Genomic DNA, 18,210 nt, shown 5'->3' with positions numbered 1-18,210 from the left:
TGATGGAAAGACTGTATCACCGTGGACCGCGTGCGGTGGTTTCCTTTAGAAGCGTTGTCGGTAAGGGACATTTCAGTCTTTTTGAAGGAGGTTTATCCTCTTTCCATAAGTGGGTGGATTCGGAGTAACCGCTAAGTTGCCAAAAAATATCCTACTTTTGTTTTTGAATCAACACCCTAGTCGTCGAGTTATTTATAACTACAATTATTTTCATCTCGGCCTACACTTTTTAGTGACTTTTAACATGGATATTATATTAAAATAAATATATATATATATATATATATATATCTCTCTCAAAAATCAAAATTTATATAAATATTCTTATAAAATTATTATTATTATTATTATTATTATTATTATTATTATTATTATTATTATTATTATATATATATATTCTTATAAAACACTTATTTTATACAAATATCTCACTTTTTTCTTTTCTTTTTCTCCATAGGTGTGTGTGTATATATATATATATTTATAAAACACTTATTTTATACAAATATCTCACTTTTTTCTTTTCTTTTTCTCCATAGGTACTCACATCATCTAACTTCATTATGAAATATGAGATTTAAAATTGAAATAAATGAAATACCCATAACCCACCACAAAAAAAAAAAAAGAAATATCGATATACATCCGAATAACAATTTTGCAAGGCTATCCATATAATTTCATATATTGAAGAGAGCATACACATAAAAAACTAATTTTAATATTTTTTCCTATTTTCTCTCTCTCTCTCTCTCTCTCTCTCTTTATATAGATATATATATATATATATATATATATATATATATATATATATATATATATATATATATATATATTAGATGATATCTCAAAATATTTAGATCATTTTATTTTTCTCTAATGTCCCATTTTGGCTCTATTAAATCAAGATCTCAATCTTAGTTTCATCCATCTATTAAGGTTAACAAGAGTTTCAATTTTAAAAATCTTGCAAAAGTGGTGAATAGCCTTCACAAAATAATGGACTAGTTCTTGTACCATACCTTGATTTACACCACTAAGCCTTTTCTCAGCTATTTAAGATTAGCTCTATAGATTTTTATTTGTTAAATATTTTTATTAAGAACTATATCTAATATTGTTCAAAATTCTTAGTAGACAATGTTTATATTTTTTATTGGTTTAGTATCCAACACTAACCCTCCATCTTTCTCATCTAGACATGAAATCAAACAGTATTATAATAGCACCTTAGATTGAATACCATAATTCTTATTAGCATATGTTTATGGATACATAAAATGCCTCATTTTACCTAGCCAACTATAAAGAACCGTGCAGGCATGTATTTCACATTATTTATTCATTGGAAAGATCTTGGATATTTATATAGAGCCAAAGAATCCAAATAAAACCTTCTAACTAATCTTTTTGAATGAAATCCTGAGTTGTTACAAATGGTATCAGAGCCGATCTAATCCATAATCTATGTGGACTGGGGGATACTGCAGCATGAATTCATTGGGCTAACCATGAGCCGATTGTAGAGTTTATGAATAAATATATGAATTTGGATCTTTAGTCTGATGAGGATATATGACTTAAATGGGAGAGTATATGAGGATTCATATGAGTGTGTATCTAGTCCTACATCAGTTATTCACTAGAAAGAACTTAACACTTACATAAGATCAAAAAATCTAAACAATATCTTCTAACTAATCTTTTTGGGTGAAATTTTATATTGTTACACCAAATGTTCTGCAAATCATTAATTTTGAGAAGGCAATCATCGGCCAATTGGGGTACAAAATAAAGCACCTATAGTATATGCCCTTGACCGTTTGCTTTGCTAATGACAAAATTTAAATTGCTTATATTCTTGTCAAACTTACTCTCTTACTAACATTCAACTAGGTAACAAGGAGTTTCATTGGGGTTCTTATATTAGTCAAATTACAAATGTTATAGAGTTCAGTTGTTATACAGTACTATGATCATTTAAATTTGAGATTCAGACAATAATGATAAGCAACTGATGTTGAGAAAACAAACTTTATATAGTCATAACTAGTTCATTTGTAGTCAAGACGTTAAAAATAATTGCTAATAAGTCCAACAGCTGGTTTTGAACATGCAAGTACCATAAAACCCTTAAATGTAAGCAATATACAATTTTTATATATAAAAATAACAAAAATATTTCAATTTACTACTAACACCATTAGATTGTCACTTAACCAATTCAAGCATATTATATTACTACCGGTTTTAAGGCCAGTTTGAACTTGGACAATGTATGAAGCTTAAATAGTTTTAAGCCTTGTTCATTTGCTATTTGACTTCTACAACATCAGCAATCTTTTAGGTCCATTTCTCACCTACCCGACCTTGTAAATATTTACTCCCTGATATGTTTCTCCTTTTTTATTTCAATGATTGAAGGGAGGCTACAAGCCTCAATTGCAACAAAAATATAACCTAAACAACTAACAAGGATCAATAAAAAATGAAAAACAAGCAGCATCATTTGAAAGGAAGAAAGGGCTAGTTTAGCTCCAACCAATCAATCAAAGTGGAATTGCCCTTCCATTACTCAATTAAGTGGAATTGCAGCTCATACATAACACCGAAAGCATTAAAAATTTCACTTCATTGCAAAAAAAATAATATTTCCTTGTTTACATACTGCTAAAATATGTGAGAAAAATGTATTAACATTTCTACATTCAAAAAGATATACCATTGCAAGAATATTGCCTTGATTATTGTAGAACATATTAAATTGTCATTATAGAAAAAAAATTAGATCTAGATCTAATATAATCTCCATTGCTCTAGGAAGACATATGATCAAATGTGCAATTAGTTAAAACAAAAAACTGAGAATGAGATTTAACTCTATATCAACCAACAAATTATATTTAGTAACAATCACAACAATAATCCAAATAACTTAAAAGTAAATAAGGTACAAAAGTTGATGATAGGTATATCCATCATATATCAATTAAAATCTTTGCTAGGTATTATCTTTTCCATCTGAAGTTTTTATTCTTCTAGCTTACTTGTGGGGTCTTCCTTTAAGACTCGTTTGGTTGACGCGAACAGGAGGAAGGAAGTATGGTCAATAAAAAAATAAAGGACCCCTCTTGTTTGGTTGGAGTTTTCAAAGAAGGAAGATTAAAAAATATATATATTTTCATGAGAATAAACTTTCTATATTTTATAAAAAAGAAAAACTCTTATGGGACATTGGTTTTGGGCTTTACATGAGAAGGGAATTGGGATTCCTTTTTTTTCAAAAAGTGTCCTTAAAGCCATAAATAGAATGGGATAAGATAATTTTTTTATTAAGGATATAATAGATATTTTATACATATCAAAAAAGTATATGCTCAACAAAATATTTGGTACTTTAGAATGTGTCATTTTTCTATGATCAAACAAATATGTCAAAATTATTTTTTTAGACATCATATTACTACAAATTAACTTTCTAAAAAAAATATTTCAATGAGAAATTTTTTTTCCCATGAACCAAAAAGGTCCCTATTGTTTTCCTCTCTTGATGCCGCAAGCACTATATGTATACCTTCTATGGTTGACCTTCTTCCTCTCAAGCCATTTATCTTAAGCTTGCAATATTTTAGTGGTAAGCAATTGGCATATGACGAATATTGTTCAGTCAAAATAGTGCTATGTTACCTCTCAGGTTTCTTTGGTGTAAAAGATGAGAATACTAAAGCTTAAGATTTCTTTACTATTAGATTTTTTGCAAGTCTTTGTATGATGCTCAAACTCATTACAATGCATGCATTTGTGTATAATCTGCGATATATTTTCATCTATACCTCTAAAACTCTTTTTTTTAGCCTTCTATGAGGTCTTTGACTGAGCTTAAGAGATAGCATCATGGATCCGATGTCATCTTTAATCCATTAGGCCTTATTAGGTAATTATTCAATTTCTATTGCTAATTAAAGCCTTGCTCCTTGTTTATTATGGTTAGGAGTGATTTTAATCCCAATTTCTTGTTTCTTCTTCTTTGAATTGAAGGAATGCAAGTCCTCGTGTAGGAAGAAACAATATTAATGCTTCACTCTCATTTAGCAAGCTAACACCAAGAAAATATGTTGAGTGCGTGTTCTATGTATTCCTCTTACAAACTTTATCATAACATTTCTAATTCCTCCCCCCAAGAATATCAAGAATTTCAATTCAAGATTTTTGTTTATCAAGAAATTTAATTTAAGATCTATTACAGTCTAGGGCACATGGCCCGGCATATAAGGTATTATTCATTCTGACCCATGAGCTTTGCAATTTTGTCCCTCCAGATTTCAATTCAAAAGGCACTTCACACGAAAAGGATAGTCCTTTCTTATATAAACTAGAGTCCTCATTAACTCATAATCAATGTCGGACTAATGATGCCCTTAGAATTGAAAATGGGTTAGGCCACACCCCTATCCGAACCCGACCCAAAATTTATTGTCAGGCTTCGGGTTGGGCATTAGCTCTAAAATATTTAAAAAATCCAAGCCCAAGCCCTATCCGAACCCGATTGGGCTAGCCCGAAAAAAATATCACTTGGCTTCGAGTTGAAGGTAAGCTCTGAGAGGAGCTCCTTGTAGAAGCAAACGATCTCGCTGGCGGTAAGGGGTAGGGGTAGGTGGCCTCCCACAGCTCCTCCCTCTCTCGAAGCATGGTGCGGAGCTAGTCAAGGATCGGTGGGGGCAGCCACTAGGCCGGCAGAGGCTATGGCTCTGCTAATGCTGCCAGACGTGAGTGGTGGTCCCCCGAAGGAAATTTAGGGCTATCTCATGAGGAGTGGAGCCTTTCTTCTACTGTCGACTATCAATCTCTCTTCTCGATCAATTTCAGAATAATTTTTCCCAATTTATTGGATTTTGCCCTAAATTTATTAGGATTTTAGAGGCAAATGGAAGGAGGGCCACGGCAGACGAGGCTAACACTTTTGGATTTGCTGGCAATCTAGCATTCATCGAATCTCTGAGACCTTCTTGGCCATCAGGAAGAGGAGGATGGCGGCCACCAGGCCCTCCTCCGCCGCCATGGCCAAACCCTGACACTAGCCTTCGCCCTTGTCTATGAGAAAGGGGAAGCTTCTTCCTCACTAGCTGTCATTGCTGCCGATAGCGGCGGCCGTAGGATGCTGCTCAACATCTTCTGTGAGGACGAGAACCTCATCGTCGCTGGCACCATCGATGACTAGATGGCATTCGAGGAGCACCTTCAGCTCAGCACCATGATGACTTCCACCATGTCGCCGATGGCCATGGATGGGATTAGTCACTGGAGAAGGAGAGGGGATCTCGGCTTTGCTTCCATGTTCTTCCATCGATGCAATTCCTCAAGGGTTTGAGGGCTTGTCACCTTCCATGGCAGCTTCTTTTTGTCAGGGTTTTTGGGGTTGCAGGCTGCAACATCATGCTCCTGAAAGCAAAGCTCATGGCGAGATGAGAGACAGAGAAGCAGATGGAAGGGATGAAGGACCACCGATGGGCAGGGGATCTTAATCATCTGGAAAGAAATGGATTGGGGGCCCAGGGCTCAGGTTCTTCGAGATGAAGTGACGAACAATAAACAGACGGAAAGATGACAATATAAAACTTCAAGCTTAAATTAAACATAATCAAGCAATTAGCTAAAGCTAACCCTAATTGGTTAAATCTAATTGACTAAGAATTTAGGTTTAGGCTAACTCATGAGTTATGACTTAGACTCATCTTAAATGGTTAAACCATCGAGCTCGAGCTGGATATTTGGGCTCAAGCCTGTGTTGGGCCAAAGGTATATCCGAGCTTGGTTGAAAAAATAAATAGGCCCCATATTTAGGCCCGAACTCAGCTTGAAGTGTTTCGGGCCAAGCCCGAAGCCCGGTCTGATGGGCTTTGAGTCAGCTTGAGCCCAATTCCAGCCTTAGATGCCCTCCTTTCTTATTATCACCACAGTCCCCAATCAAGGAGGAGTGGTACGAGCAGAAGGTGCCCTCCTTCCTTATTATCACTACAGCACCCTCAGTCAAAGGAGAGTCTATATATGGAGAGAAGGTGTATCATAGTCGTAAGTTTGGGATCTACATAAGCCACAAATATTGCGACTAAGGGCTTATGGCTTGGTACGTAAGGTATTGTCTGCTTTAGCTCATGGGTTTCACTATTTTATCCTTTGAAATTCCAATCCAAAATGAGCTTTATGCAAAAAAGATGGTCCATTCTTATATAAGCTTGAGTTTCTCTTGATTTACAATTAATGTAGGGCCAATGGTGCCCTTCTTCTTTATTATCACCACAGCACCTCCAATCAAAGGGGAGTCTGTGTACAGGCGGAAGGTGTATCATCATCATAAGTTTGAGATTTACATAGACCACCAATATTACGGCTAAGGACTCATAGCTCGGCATGTGAGATATTGTCTGCTCTGGCCCATGGCCTCACCGTTTCGCCTCTTTGAATTCCAATCAGTAGGCTTTATGCGAGAAAGATGGTTCATTCCTGTATAAACCATAGTTTTCCTTGATTCATAATCAATGTAGGACTAATGATGCCCTTCCTTCTTATTAAGATCCATCTTGATAAGAAAAAAATTATGCGAAGAACAAAATATTATAACAAAACCCATAGAAAAAATCTTTGCTTTATACAACTCAGAAAAGTAAAGCTTTTTTAAAATGATCCAGCACTACTATCTTTTTTAACACCCAAGGATATTTGTAACAAAATCTCTAGTACAAAGACAAATACCAATAAATAACTGGTTTAATTGCAAACATGAACACATATGGTTTATCTTCACCGTTATAATAGTTAAATTTGTATTTACAAGTTTTAGACAGTGGTTTGGATTTATTTTACATTTTTAGGACACCCCGATCAAGTTTTCTGGGTTTATATATATGTTATCTTGGAATTTTTTTCTCAGGCTTGCCAAACATAAAAGCCTCATCATATGCTTCTAAAATGGAGAGATACTTATCGCAAGAAACGTGAGATGATCAGCCAAATTAGTAAATCCAAAAAAATAAAATAAAATAATAGTCACCAAAATTTAAAATCACAGCTTCATGAATTATAAAGAGTTTCATTTTTATATAAAAGCAGCCAAATAATTCTTGTTAGTAAATCACCCATCACTTTTCTGTATAGTATCACCTCTTGCTACTTGAACAAGGTGTAGACTGCAGGGTTCCTTGCTTATTGAAATCTACCCCCAAGAATGGAGTGAGTATAGGATAGAAAATGCGAGGATTAGAGCCTCTTAGTCTCAAAAACTTTATTAATAAAACAATCTAATGTTCTATCAAAAAATAAAATAAAACAATCTAATGGCTAGAGAAATCTGATCCCTAGCATTTGATCATTTGCTGGGTTCATATTGAGTCACTCAAGTGCTCTAAACATATTGAATTGTTGGCAATCATGCACTTGATTTTCAAATTATTGTTAAGTACAAATTGCTAACATCAAAGTCATTCACAAAGCACCCTCTTGAATCACTCACATGGCTATTCCATACCTATTTATTGGTTGGAAAAAAAAAATGATGATTAGAAAAGTCGTAAGACGAAATACTTTCACTGTGTCAATGGAATCACAATCATCCGTCAATATCTCCTACACCTCAAAAATAAGTTAAGTAAATGCCGTCTTTATCGAAAATCTTTAATATCATGGAGAATGACTTTGTAAAAGAAAAAACCCATTATGAAACTCAAACTCTCACAAACTTCCTGCCATATAACGCCTTTCCTTTTATGGTCTTCCTAACGGGGATCATCAATTTATGCATTCCACTCAGCTATTTTAACAACAAGATTGATGGCATGAAATATTTATAAGATATGACAAATGCATACATACTTAGCAAAACAATTGAAGATTGGATAATTCAACAATTAAAAAAAAATGACAAGTATCATTTTGGCAAACATATCATGGCATGGATGGTCAACAAGATTCCTATAAATGCAAATAACTATCACATACGCAGGAGGTAATATTCTCACATGCAGATATCTGCTGCTCCAAAAAAACGTTGAATTCTTGCATCATTAAAGATTGGTGAGCCCTTATCAAAAAAAAAAAAAAACTGATGAGCCCTTATCAAAAAAATAATTAAGAAAAAGACTGGTGGGCCTAGGTCCATGCTGTAACACTTTGGTTCAGCTTGACAGGTGGAAGATAAATTCTTTGTGCACCGTGGATGGTACAAAACCGCACGCATCACTTGTGATGTTTGGCTGATATGCAGAGTCGAAAGATTTTTTTTTTATTTTATGCATCATGCACTGATTTCGTGCACGAGCCAATCACCGCTGGCAGTACACCCGTTTTGCACTGCCTGCGGTGGACAAAAAATTTCTCCAGGTGGAATCCTCGAGTTTGGGCCAGAAACCATTAAACCCATCGGCATCCGAACCTAGCCTGGACATGACAGAGGAACGCAGGCTTACACGAGATAAAAGTACAGCAAAGGCTGCGTCACCAGAATTAAAATTTGGTTTCGATTACAATTAAGAAAGTCTTTTTATTAATCGGCCCTTTTCATTGTAAAATTGGACATTTCTTTTTATATTTTTTAGGTCTGAGCCTCGGCTTAACGATGCCAATCTTTTACTTCAGCCAGCTGCCATAGAGTTTCTTGAGGTCAAATCCTAGAAACTATACTATGAAAAGTATAAACCTTTCAGCAACATTTTCCTGAACACTTGATAGTCATTGAGATTCTATTATGTTAAACAATATTAGCGCACATGTGGTAAAACAGATCAAGTTACCTTCCACAATGTTCTATGATCTAAACGGAAGATGAGACATTGGCCATCCGTTCCTCTTTTTACAATTTTTCCAGTCTCTGAAGATTAATGCCATTACAACCATTTTATACACTGTTTATTACAGACGGTGCCTGAGTATAGCACAAAAATATAAACTAAATTATCTTACAATTAAATATTAACACAAATAAATAGAGCTCACCATTTTATACATATGGAAATTATAAAAGAAACAGCAAACAGGAATTAAAAAGACTCATCATCTCTTAGAGGGGAAGAAAGTATATCATTTGCCCCTGTTTTACATTCAATGGACATTACGGGTGATCAGACCCTCAAATATGGTGTAAAGATCCCTGTTGTCTGGACCAAAAATCTCATCAGCCTTTTGAAGTGTTTCCTGGAAATGGATCAAAAGAATCCTTGAATTAAATTAGAAATACGGTGACAAAGCTGGCCAGGGCTGTTCATACCTCTCTTGTCTGTTTATGCGCATTCAATTCTTTTACATTGGCTAGAAAAGCACTGAACTGCTCGTAAGACAGACGGCTCCTGAATGAGACAAACATAAGATACGTTATTATAGCATCAACAACAATGTTTAAATGGTTTTGTTATGGACCCTTTTCTATGTAAAAACAAGTTATGTAAAAACAAGTTCAAGATTGATACTTATTTTGACAAGCGGCATCTGTTTTTCCCCTCTTTTTTCCTTTTTCTTCCCTCCACCACCCCCCACCCAACCCTTTTTTTTTTTCCTTTTGCTGTTGCCCCAAAAGTGCAGGAAGCACTAATAAAAGAATGATAAAATCAACATGCTTTGCAAAATGCACTTTGAATGTACCGGACTTGGCGAAAGAACTCTTTTCCATCAACTCGGGTCCGTCCTGAAACAAATTATATGATTGGATAAAAGACAGAATCAGGAAAGGTGGCAGCTCTTAAGTTCATCAGTCAATATGTACAAACAGCTATCCTTGCGGTAAAGGTATGATATGCTCATGGTAGTGAACCAATTCCTGAGTCCCTGTTGACAATATACCAGAGTTTTGCATGCACAATGCATGTGCAAAGAGATGGATAACACCCGACTGCAGCCTCACAAGCATGCTCAGGAGGTTTAGCTTAATAGTAGAATAGATATTAGATTATGTTACATCCTATGTCCATCTATATAGCCATTCAAATCAAAACAAGTTCGAATGGGATATAGCAATCCAGTATCAAGAACTACCGGTAGAAAGAATATTGGCAGTGCATTTGCTCAATAATTTAAAATAAGCATGGTATTTCTTATAACATCTATAAGAATATTGAAACCTAACCTGTTTGCGCTCCCATGTCAAAAGGAGAGCTAAATGAGTTGTGATGGCTTGATGGCATGGAAGAAAATATGGATGACCTTTCATCAAACAGGTTCCTTGTAGTTGAAAATGAAATAGAATGTCGTCTAGGAGGAGAATCTGGTGGAGTGAACCTAGGTGTGCTACCCCGTGATGTTAATAACATGTATGGTTTGCCTTGTTTGGAGCCTGCAAGCATATCATTGGTGAGGATGAGCAGTTTTGATATTAATCAAAATGTACAGTTGGGATTGAAACTGAAAATGCCAAAATATGCCCAACTGGCATACCATCTGTTCCACTATAATTACCATCCTCTGAAATGGAACTTGCAGTGTCTGAGAACTGATTTTGTACAGAAGATGATTTCAATGGGGGCAGGGCTGCATCCTTATCTGACAAAATAATCCAAAACGTTCTTTAACAGTATCACAACAAAATATTTAACAATAGATAGACCAACATGTAATTCCTTATGATTCTTATTCTAATGATGACATATACCTAAGGGCATACAATAATTGAAACTGAATTCAGTGTATCTAGTGTCACTGCAATAGAATACCTTCACCAAGTGACCCAGTTGAGAAACTAGCAGTGTCTGTCATCTTTTCTGGAACCACCCTGGGAGCTCCTACTTGCTATAAGAACATGATCTTAGTCTAACCACCATGTTGTTACTCAAATGGTAAACTATGAAATTTGATCTATAAGAATAAAAAAGGCTTGATTTTCAGCGACTCTTTTTTGATAACTAAAATGACTAAATTCCGAGAAGTCAACTAGTGATTACATGAAGATTCTCAAACATTATAACTTACAGGACTTTCTTCTTCCTCCTGAAGTGACCGCATGAGTGTTTTTTTGAAAATTTCCAACTGCACAAGCCAACAACAATCATGACATAACAAAAGGCAAGTTTTAAAATACCATCTTGACTGTGACAGATACTATTCACACCTTTCATTACACTGCCAAAAACTAGGCTTTACATGCATCAAAATATCCAATGAAAATGAATTAAACAATATGAATTTCAAGAAACTGGTCACTGTGAAAACCTGCATAGGCGTTGTGTGGCTTTGAGTTTGACCAAGGAATATGGCAAAGTTTCGAATAATCGTTGTTAAACCTCTCATTCTGTACTTGGCATGCATTCTAAATTTTGATAAAGAACCTGATTATCTATCTAAAGAGATTACCCTCAGAAAGGTAGTTCAAACATTGAGAGAAAATTGAACTTTTATGTCTTGACAACAGTTGATGAAATTCTTAAAAAATGACAAGAATAGCCAAATGATTCTAGCTAATTAAAATTTTAATAAAAATAATGGAGGGAGTGCATGGTTCTGCAGAATATGGAAATAAAAAGGCATGAATTCAGGACTCTTGAAGATGAATTCAAAGCCAAAATGCATACTGTTGAATTAAAGCACAAGCACTTGATTCAATAAGCAAATACAATAGCATACCTATGGAAATGAAAGAATGCTGCTGATTTTAAAGGTATAAGTAACAAAGGCAAAAAAATATTGTAAGCTTAAAAGACTTAAAAAAAAAAAAAAACAGTATACACAATTATGCCTAGTAAGTTTAAGACATATGGATGGTGCTCTGTAGAAAAAACTACAGGTTCACGTGGGCTACATTTAACATGTTCATTTTTTGGGAAAAAAAAAAATCACTGAGAGGATGCAATAATTGATCTCATGAGTGCAGGAAAACCATATCTTATCATGGCATAAATTCATGTTGATCAGGAAAAAAAATCTATGAAACTATTATTGACAAAGAAAAGAATCAATTTAAATCTGTCAAAGAACTGCATTCTCAATATAAACCATACTAGTAAACCAAAAATAAAAAGCAAGTTTCAATAAAAAAGAGACAAGCAAAATTAATAGCACATAACAAAACAGAGAATTATGTCTTGGACGTAAGATAGATAAACAAGATTCCCCCATTTCTATACTGCTAAATGTTTACCAGTGAGGATTTTCGTACAGCCCCATATTATTTACCTATGACTTTGGCCTCATTTTTAAAAAGCTCACTCCAAATGATGTTTAGCATATACATGCATGTGTCATCAAATTAAGAAGGTGACACCGGCCTAAAAGCACTTTGGAAGACGTCCTCAACGCTTCATATGTAAGTGGAGTGGGGTTATAAGGTGGCACTTGACTTGTGAGCTTTTTGATCATTGTAAACTTTTGAAGCCCTAGTAGTATGAGGATGATATTTTAGGTATTAGCAACTTTAGAGTTTCACTAGAGACAGCCCATGTGGATTTTTTAAGCAAGACAACTTCAATTACTTGAATCATTGAGTAATCTTTCAAAATATCTGGAATCATCTGAATAGGAGGTCGACCAAAATATGAAAGCTGTGATATTGCTAAGTCTGACAGCTCGAGCCTAACCATTCATCTCATTCAGATGCCAAAATATATATCACTAACATCATTCCATGTGGAATTTTCAAGTGAGAACTTCAATTATTTCCGGAACTGAATTATCTTTCCAACATACCTTGAATCACCTGAATAGGAGGTCAAATGACAAAGCTATGGATGAAGTCCACAAGGTTTGCCGTTTCGGTACTGAATCCCATACCAATACTATTCTATTACAGTGTCAGTATGCAATTCAGTATGGTACAAAACAGTATGCCATGTCAGTATGGCATGAGACATCGTATCAGTTTGGTATTGGTACCATACCAACCTGTATGGCAAACCTTAGATGTGAGTATTGCTGAAGTTGCTAAATTTGACAGCAAGAACCCAACCATTGAGCTCATTGAGATGCAAAAATATATGCCACTAGACTTCCATTATCCATTTTTCAGTCCTTGTCGGTTTAGAAATGGTTGGATGGCTTGTATACAATTGTAGAAGCTCTAGACAATATTTTGAGTGCTTCCTGACTTCTTAGAAGCCATGCAACCACCATTTAGGTGTAGGTTTATCTAGGAATGTTCTATTTTCTTTAGGATTAAATAATTTTAATCGGTATTCTACACCTATGTCCTAGTCAATGTAAGAGGCCCTAGAATACTATAAATATTCCGAGTAATCTACTCTTTTGATCAAGGTTCATCATCTCGATATCAGACACTCTATCCATACCATCCTATTATAGTGTCGGCACATGATATGATACGATATGATGAAGCATACTAAGTGTCGATATGGTACAAGATAGCATAACGATTTAGTACTAGTATGGTATGGTACAATTAGTACAGTACGATGCATGATCAGGCCACCACTGGGATAGGATGGGACAGTAGGGCATCTCTTTTCATAAAAAGACCGGGACACCTTCATACCACAGGATTTAAAACCTTAGATGGGACTCCACCTTTGCTTCGGTGTAACTCTATAGCAACCATGATGCAACTATATGACACTCCATCCAATGCAACTCTAGAAAAGCTCCCTTGTTGAAGCCAATGCAGCATTAATGGGGCATTAGAAGCCCCAATAAAGAACTGTTTGATTGTTGGTTTAAGTGATTGTTGGGTGAAACTCCAACTAGTTATAATAGCTAAGATTTTAATTTCCTTGCATCCATAAAAAAATATATAAAATCCAGAAAAATATTTTCATCATTATTTCTCTTAATTAGATAACACGAATTCCCTTTGAGGTCAAAGAACATTGGATGGGTCTTCTTGGTGTTTAGGCATTATAAATTAGCTTCTCTTCTATTGCAAGCAAAATTAATCACATGCTTCTTCATCCCAACCGGGTAACCCTAGCTATTGCGAGACCTTCCCTTACCCCTCCATAGGCTGGCTGATGCCAAAAGGAAACCCTCAACCTCTTACCTAAGAAACTTTAACAAGTATCATCTTGGAATCGATATTCAATATACATATAGGGAAGATTCACAAAAATACATGTATGAAGGTATGGTGAACTTGAGCAATGTTATTCCACTATGTAGAAATTACAAAATTGAGTTACAATCAGTGGTTTCCTAAACTTAAGTGAACATCTGAACTCTAAATGTGATATTATTAGGCAAACAACTTGTTCAGACTTAATCTAAAACTAACTAGCCCAACTCACTTATTGGTTTGAGGTGGATGAGATTCTGTAAATTTAGGTCTGGGAACTGAGGCTAATTCCAACCATCCCCAAGTTGAATCAGGTTGCAGTTGAGCCTAAACCCAAATTGAACTCAACCTAGTCCGATAAATAAATAAATAAATACATGTCTTATATAAAATGCTTGCATGTTTCAGGTAATTGTATGATTAATTTAGTTGAATTATAGAATTGCATAAGTGTTACTTTTTATGCCATTCATCCATATATTTTGATGGAAAATTAAAATATCTCAAACTTGTCCTCTATGTTAGAATGCAAACCCAACCTAAAGCTTGGACAGTCTAAAGCTTAGCATAGCTTGGACAGTTTCTTTGGGCGTTAGGCATGTTTATCAAGAGGCCAATAGGGTTGCAGATTGGGTCGCCTCTTACATTCTCAGCATTCAGGAGATATTTTATGGACTAAGGCGATAGCTTCTCCAGTTACTCTTTGTGACATTTTAGTTTTTTTGATTTTGTTGGATATATTCATACAAGACATCAAGGTTTTATGTCTCAGTGGGATAGGGGTGTCCCGACCATCCTGTCCTATTACTATTAGAAAATAGGATTGGGACAGGGTTGAGACTCCAAAATCCATCCATGTAGGGAGAGAAGAAGAAAGAGGAAAGAAAGAAAGGAAGATGAAGAAAGAAAAAGATAAAAGAAAAGAACAAGAAGAAAAAGAAAGAAAGAAAGAGAGGAAGAAAAAGAAAGGAAAGAAAGATGGAAGAAAGGAAAAAGAAAGAAGGAAGAAAAGGGAAAAAAGAAAGGAAGTGATAAGAAAAAGAAAGAAAAATGAAAGAAAAAAAAGTAAGATAGAAGAAAAGAAGAAAAGAAGGAAAGAAAGAAAAAAGAGAGAAAAAAGAAAGAAAGGAAAGAATAAGGGGAGAGAGATGGAGGATATCTATTGGGATAGCTGTCAGGATGGAACAAAATAGCAGGGTATCCTGTTCCATGGAGATATTGGTACACCTCTATCCCACGGAATTTAAAATCTTGGTATGATCACTCCGTTTTACCAAAAAAAAAAAAAAAATCAAAGTTCAAGTATAGTTTCTTTATACAATTAACAGTGCCACTTGTTTCAGCTTATCCTAAACCTAGCTAGCCCAACTCACTTGTTGGTTTGGGTTGACTGAGGTTCACTGAATTTGAGTTTGGCACTTGGGCTTCAGATCCAAGATTCCCACTTGACATCAAGTTGAGTTGGATTGAGGCTGAGCCTAAACCCAAAATGAACTAGGACCAACCTAGCACAGTCCAATAAAATAAATAAATAAATGAATACCTGTTTTATACAAAATGCTTAGATTCATGTGACTATATCACTAGTCTAGTTGAATTACAAAATTGTGTGGACTCTATTATTTATGCCTTTCATCCATCAATTTTGATGTATGGATAAAATATTTCACACTTTTCCTCCATGTTAGAATGCAAACTCAATCCAAAGCTTAGATCATTTTCAGCCCCTATATAAAAAATACATTGATGAACATACAGATCCTGACAAAGACAAATGCAGACACAGACACAGACACACACACATTTTACACCAACCACTAACCACTAACCACCCATGCAGGTACATACATACACACACATGTACTGGAGCTTTAACTTAGTGATACATTCTCTTGCATCTTAACGAGAGATCGTGGGTTCTAATCCAAGTGTATTGGCCCTCAATAGTTTCAGCCCCTTATTTACCCCTAATAAAATGTTCCAATTCTGCAAGCTTGTTATCAATCTACCAAGGAGCCTAATTGGGGTTCAGTTGGGGTGGGGCGGGGTGTTTAGGGCGTCCCCTATTTCAACATTTTTTTTTTAAAAAAAAACATATACAAATATTTATATACATATCCACATTTCACACCAATCTCTAAGACATGTGTGCATAAGAACATAGATACATACATACATATTTTTCTACATATATACATACATTACATGCATGCATGTGTGCATGCACACATACATGTTTTTTCCTACTATTTCATCACATAAACTCAGCATTCTACACTATGAGAAGAAAAAAGTCGTTTTTGGCAGTCAGTCAAGATTGTACATGCAAGCCTTTTAGCCTAGCAATTTGCAGACCCGTTCTAGTTCTCTTTTTTTGGTAATTGATTTTATAAATAAGGGCCTGCATTTAGCATAGGGATGAACACATGGCTCCTTAAAGAAGTACAATTTTGTCAATACAAGGAGTGAAGAATGATTGAAGCTAGTGTGCTTATGGAACAAGATCACCCAAGACAATTTTTGATAATGTTAGACTAGTACCTTGTTGTGTTGTTTGATTGTGAAAAATAGTCACTTGGGAATCTGATGTAATATTCTCACTTGGGAATCTGATGTAATATTCTTTCTATTAAATCCAAAACAAGGTTCTAAATCATTGAGCCAATTAAACACCACAAAGGATTGGTGCATCCATGAGATGTCTAGAAGTATGGAACATCAGAACAAATAGTATATCATATAATTTTTGTTTTGAAAAATCAATTTTGATTGATTAAAATATAATATATACTTTCCATAAGTAAGACTACTCGAATTAACTCCAAGCGTTTGTTTAATTAAAATATAAGTAAATTTAGCAAAAATAAGAAAAAGTGTGGAAAGATGTGATGATAATCAAAAGCACAGAAGAATAAACGACTTAAGAAACTTTTCACCTTTTTTTTTTCCTCCACTTATAAAAGGTTATCAATAGACATCAAGAAAAGCAGGTTTCATATTATTTTATGAAAATTAATTGTTTCTTAAACGAAAATGCACATTTGGCAAGGAAAAAAAGAGAACAAAATATCATTAAAATGCAAAGTCGGAAGGGCTCTGTGAATCAACTCGACTTTGAAAGCTGTTTAGGTTGTTTTGGGAGGAGGAAGAAGGAGAAGAATTGTATCCCTTTTCTTGTAATAGTCTAAATAAAAATCTTGAAGTCCATCCAAGAGTAGAGACCACTATCAAGAATCATCAACCACACTAGAAATGAATCACCTTTTCTCCTTTCTCCATTGTAATAACAAGAGAGAATCCTAAAGCAAATCAAGGTAATCCATTAGAGGAGTTCCCATAGTGACAATTATATATATATTTTTAAAAAAAGCAAAGAGACAAAAGAAATGAAATGAAAAGCGTACCTTAGAAACATCCCGGTTGAGCTTCTTGATGGTATTGGAAAGCGAAGCATTCTCGTTCAGGAGAGTTTCCTGCAAGCATCCAAACACCAAAACCCATTCAAAATCACTAGAATTCTGAAACAAAAAAGAAAATATAGGAATCGGAAAAAAGAGAAAAAAAAGAAAGAAAACCTTTTCCTCGTCAGCGCGGGCGAGGCGGTCAGAGACGTCGGCAAGGGAGGCGTCGAGGGTCTCGACCTTAGCACGGAGCTCTGCGACGATGTCATCCTTCTCGGCGAGGCGCTGGCGGAGGCGGGAGGCCTCGGACTCGAGCTTGGAGAGGCGGGAGGCGAGGGCGATGGAGGTTATCTTTCGCGCCACGTCCAGCTGCTCGAAGGGGTCGGAAGGAATCACCGACAACACCGCCTCAGGCAGACCAAAATCTGGCGGCCTCTCGGCGGATTGCTCCTGTGCTGCCATCTATCCTCCACCCTATTTTTCCATCATTTTTTTTTTTTTTGAAGAAACAAGATCTTTTTTTTCAAGGAAAAAAAAAAAAAAGGTGATTAAAATGGGTAGGGTGTGGGGTGGAACGTATGGATACCTTGAGGGATTGGTGAGATAAAGGATTGGATAAGTAGAGGGGGAATATGTGGTTGGTGATTATTTTTCTGGAATGTGTGATCATCCATATTTTAACATGGAAGGAGTAGGTTGGTCCAGACACGCAAAGCATGAGGTGCAGGCATTATATATGATCTGGCAACCTGATAGAGATAAGTTGAGTAGGTCTGAGTTAATAAGGCTTTAATAGATCTTAGCTCCAATTAACTTGAGCAAATCCATGACAATTTT

At 35.4% G+C, this 18,210-nt stretch overlaps 1 protein-coding gene across 2 annotated transcripts; it reads right to left on the bottom strand.

Moving 5' to 3' along the window:
• Positions 1-8,839: 8,839 nt before the first annotated feature.
• LOC105057857 (uncharacterized protein At4g15545) lies at positions 8,840-17,987 on the bottom strand. 2 transcript variants are annotated; one of them, XM_010940566.4, is made up of 9 exons: positions 17,548-17,987; positions 17,377-17,445; positions 10,948-11,004; positions 10,692-10,767; positions 10,438-10,521; positions 10,109-10,315; positions 9,628-9,670; positions 9,257-9,335; positions 8,840-9,183 (listed from the first exon to the last, which is right to left on the bottom strand). In XM_010940566.4, exons 1-9 carry the CDS (start codon positions 17,833-17,835, stop codon positions 9,091-9,093), a joined length of 996 nt encoding a protein of 331 aa, XP_010938868.1. In that variant the 5' UTR covers positions 17,836-17,987; the 3' UTR covers positions 8,840-9,090. The 2 variants fall into 2 exon arrangements, with proteins under 2 accessions (XP_010938868.1, XP_010938866.1); XM_010940564.4 differs by having other exon boundaries at positions 10,417-10,521; positions 17,548-17,979.
• Between the last annotated feature and the right edge of the window lie 223 nt (positions 17,988-18,210).

This window comes from Elaeis guineensis, chromosome 14 (assembly GCF_000442705.2).
Source record: "Elaeis guineensis isolate ETL-2024a chromosome 14, EG11, whole genome shotgun sequence".
Lineage (NCBI taxonomy): Eukaryota > Viridiplantae > Streptophyta > Magnoliopsida > Arecales > Arecaceae > Elaeis > Elaeis guineensis.
Note: the sequence above shows the minus strand (reverse complement) of the source record. Positions and strands in the feature narration are given on the sequence as shown.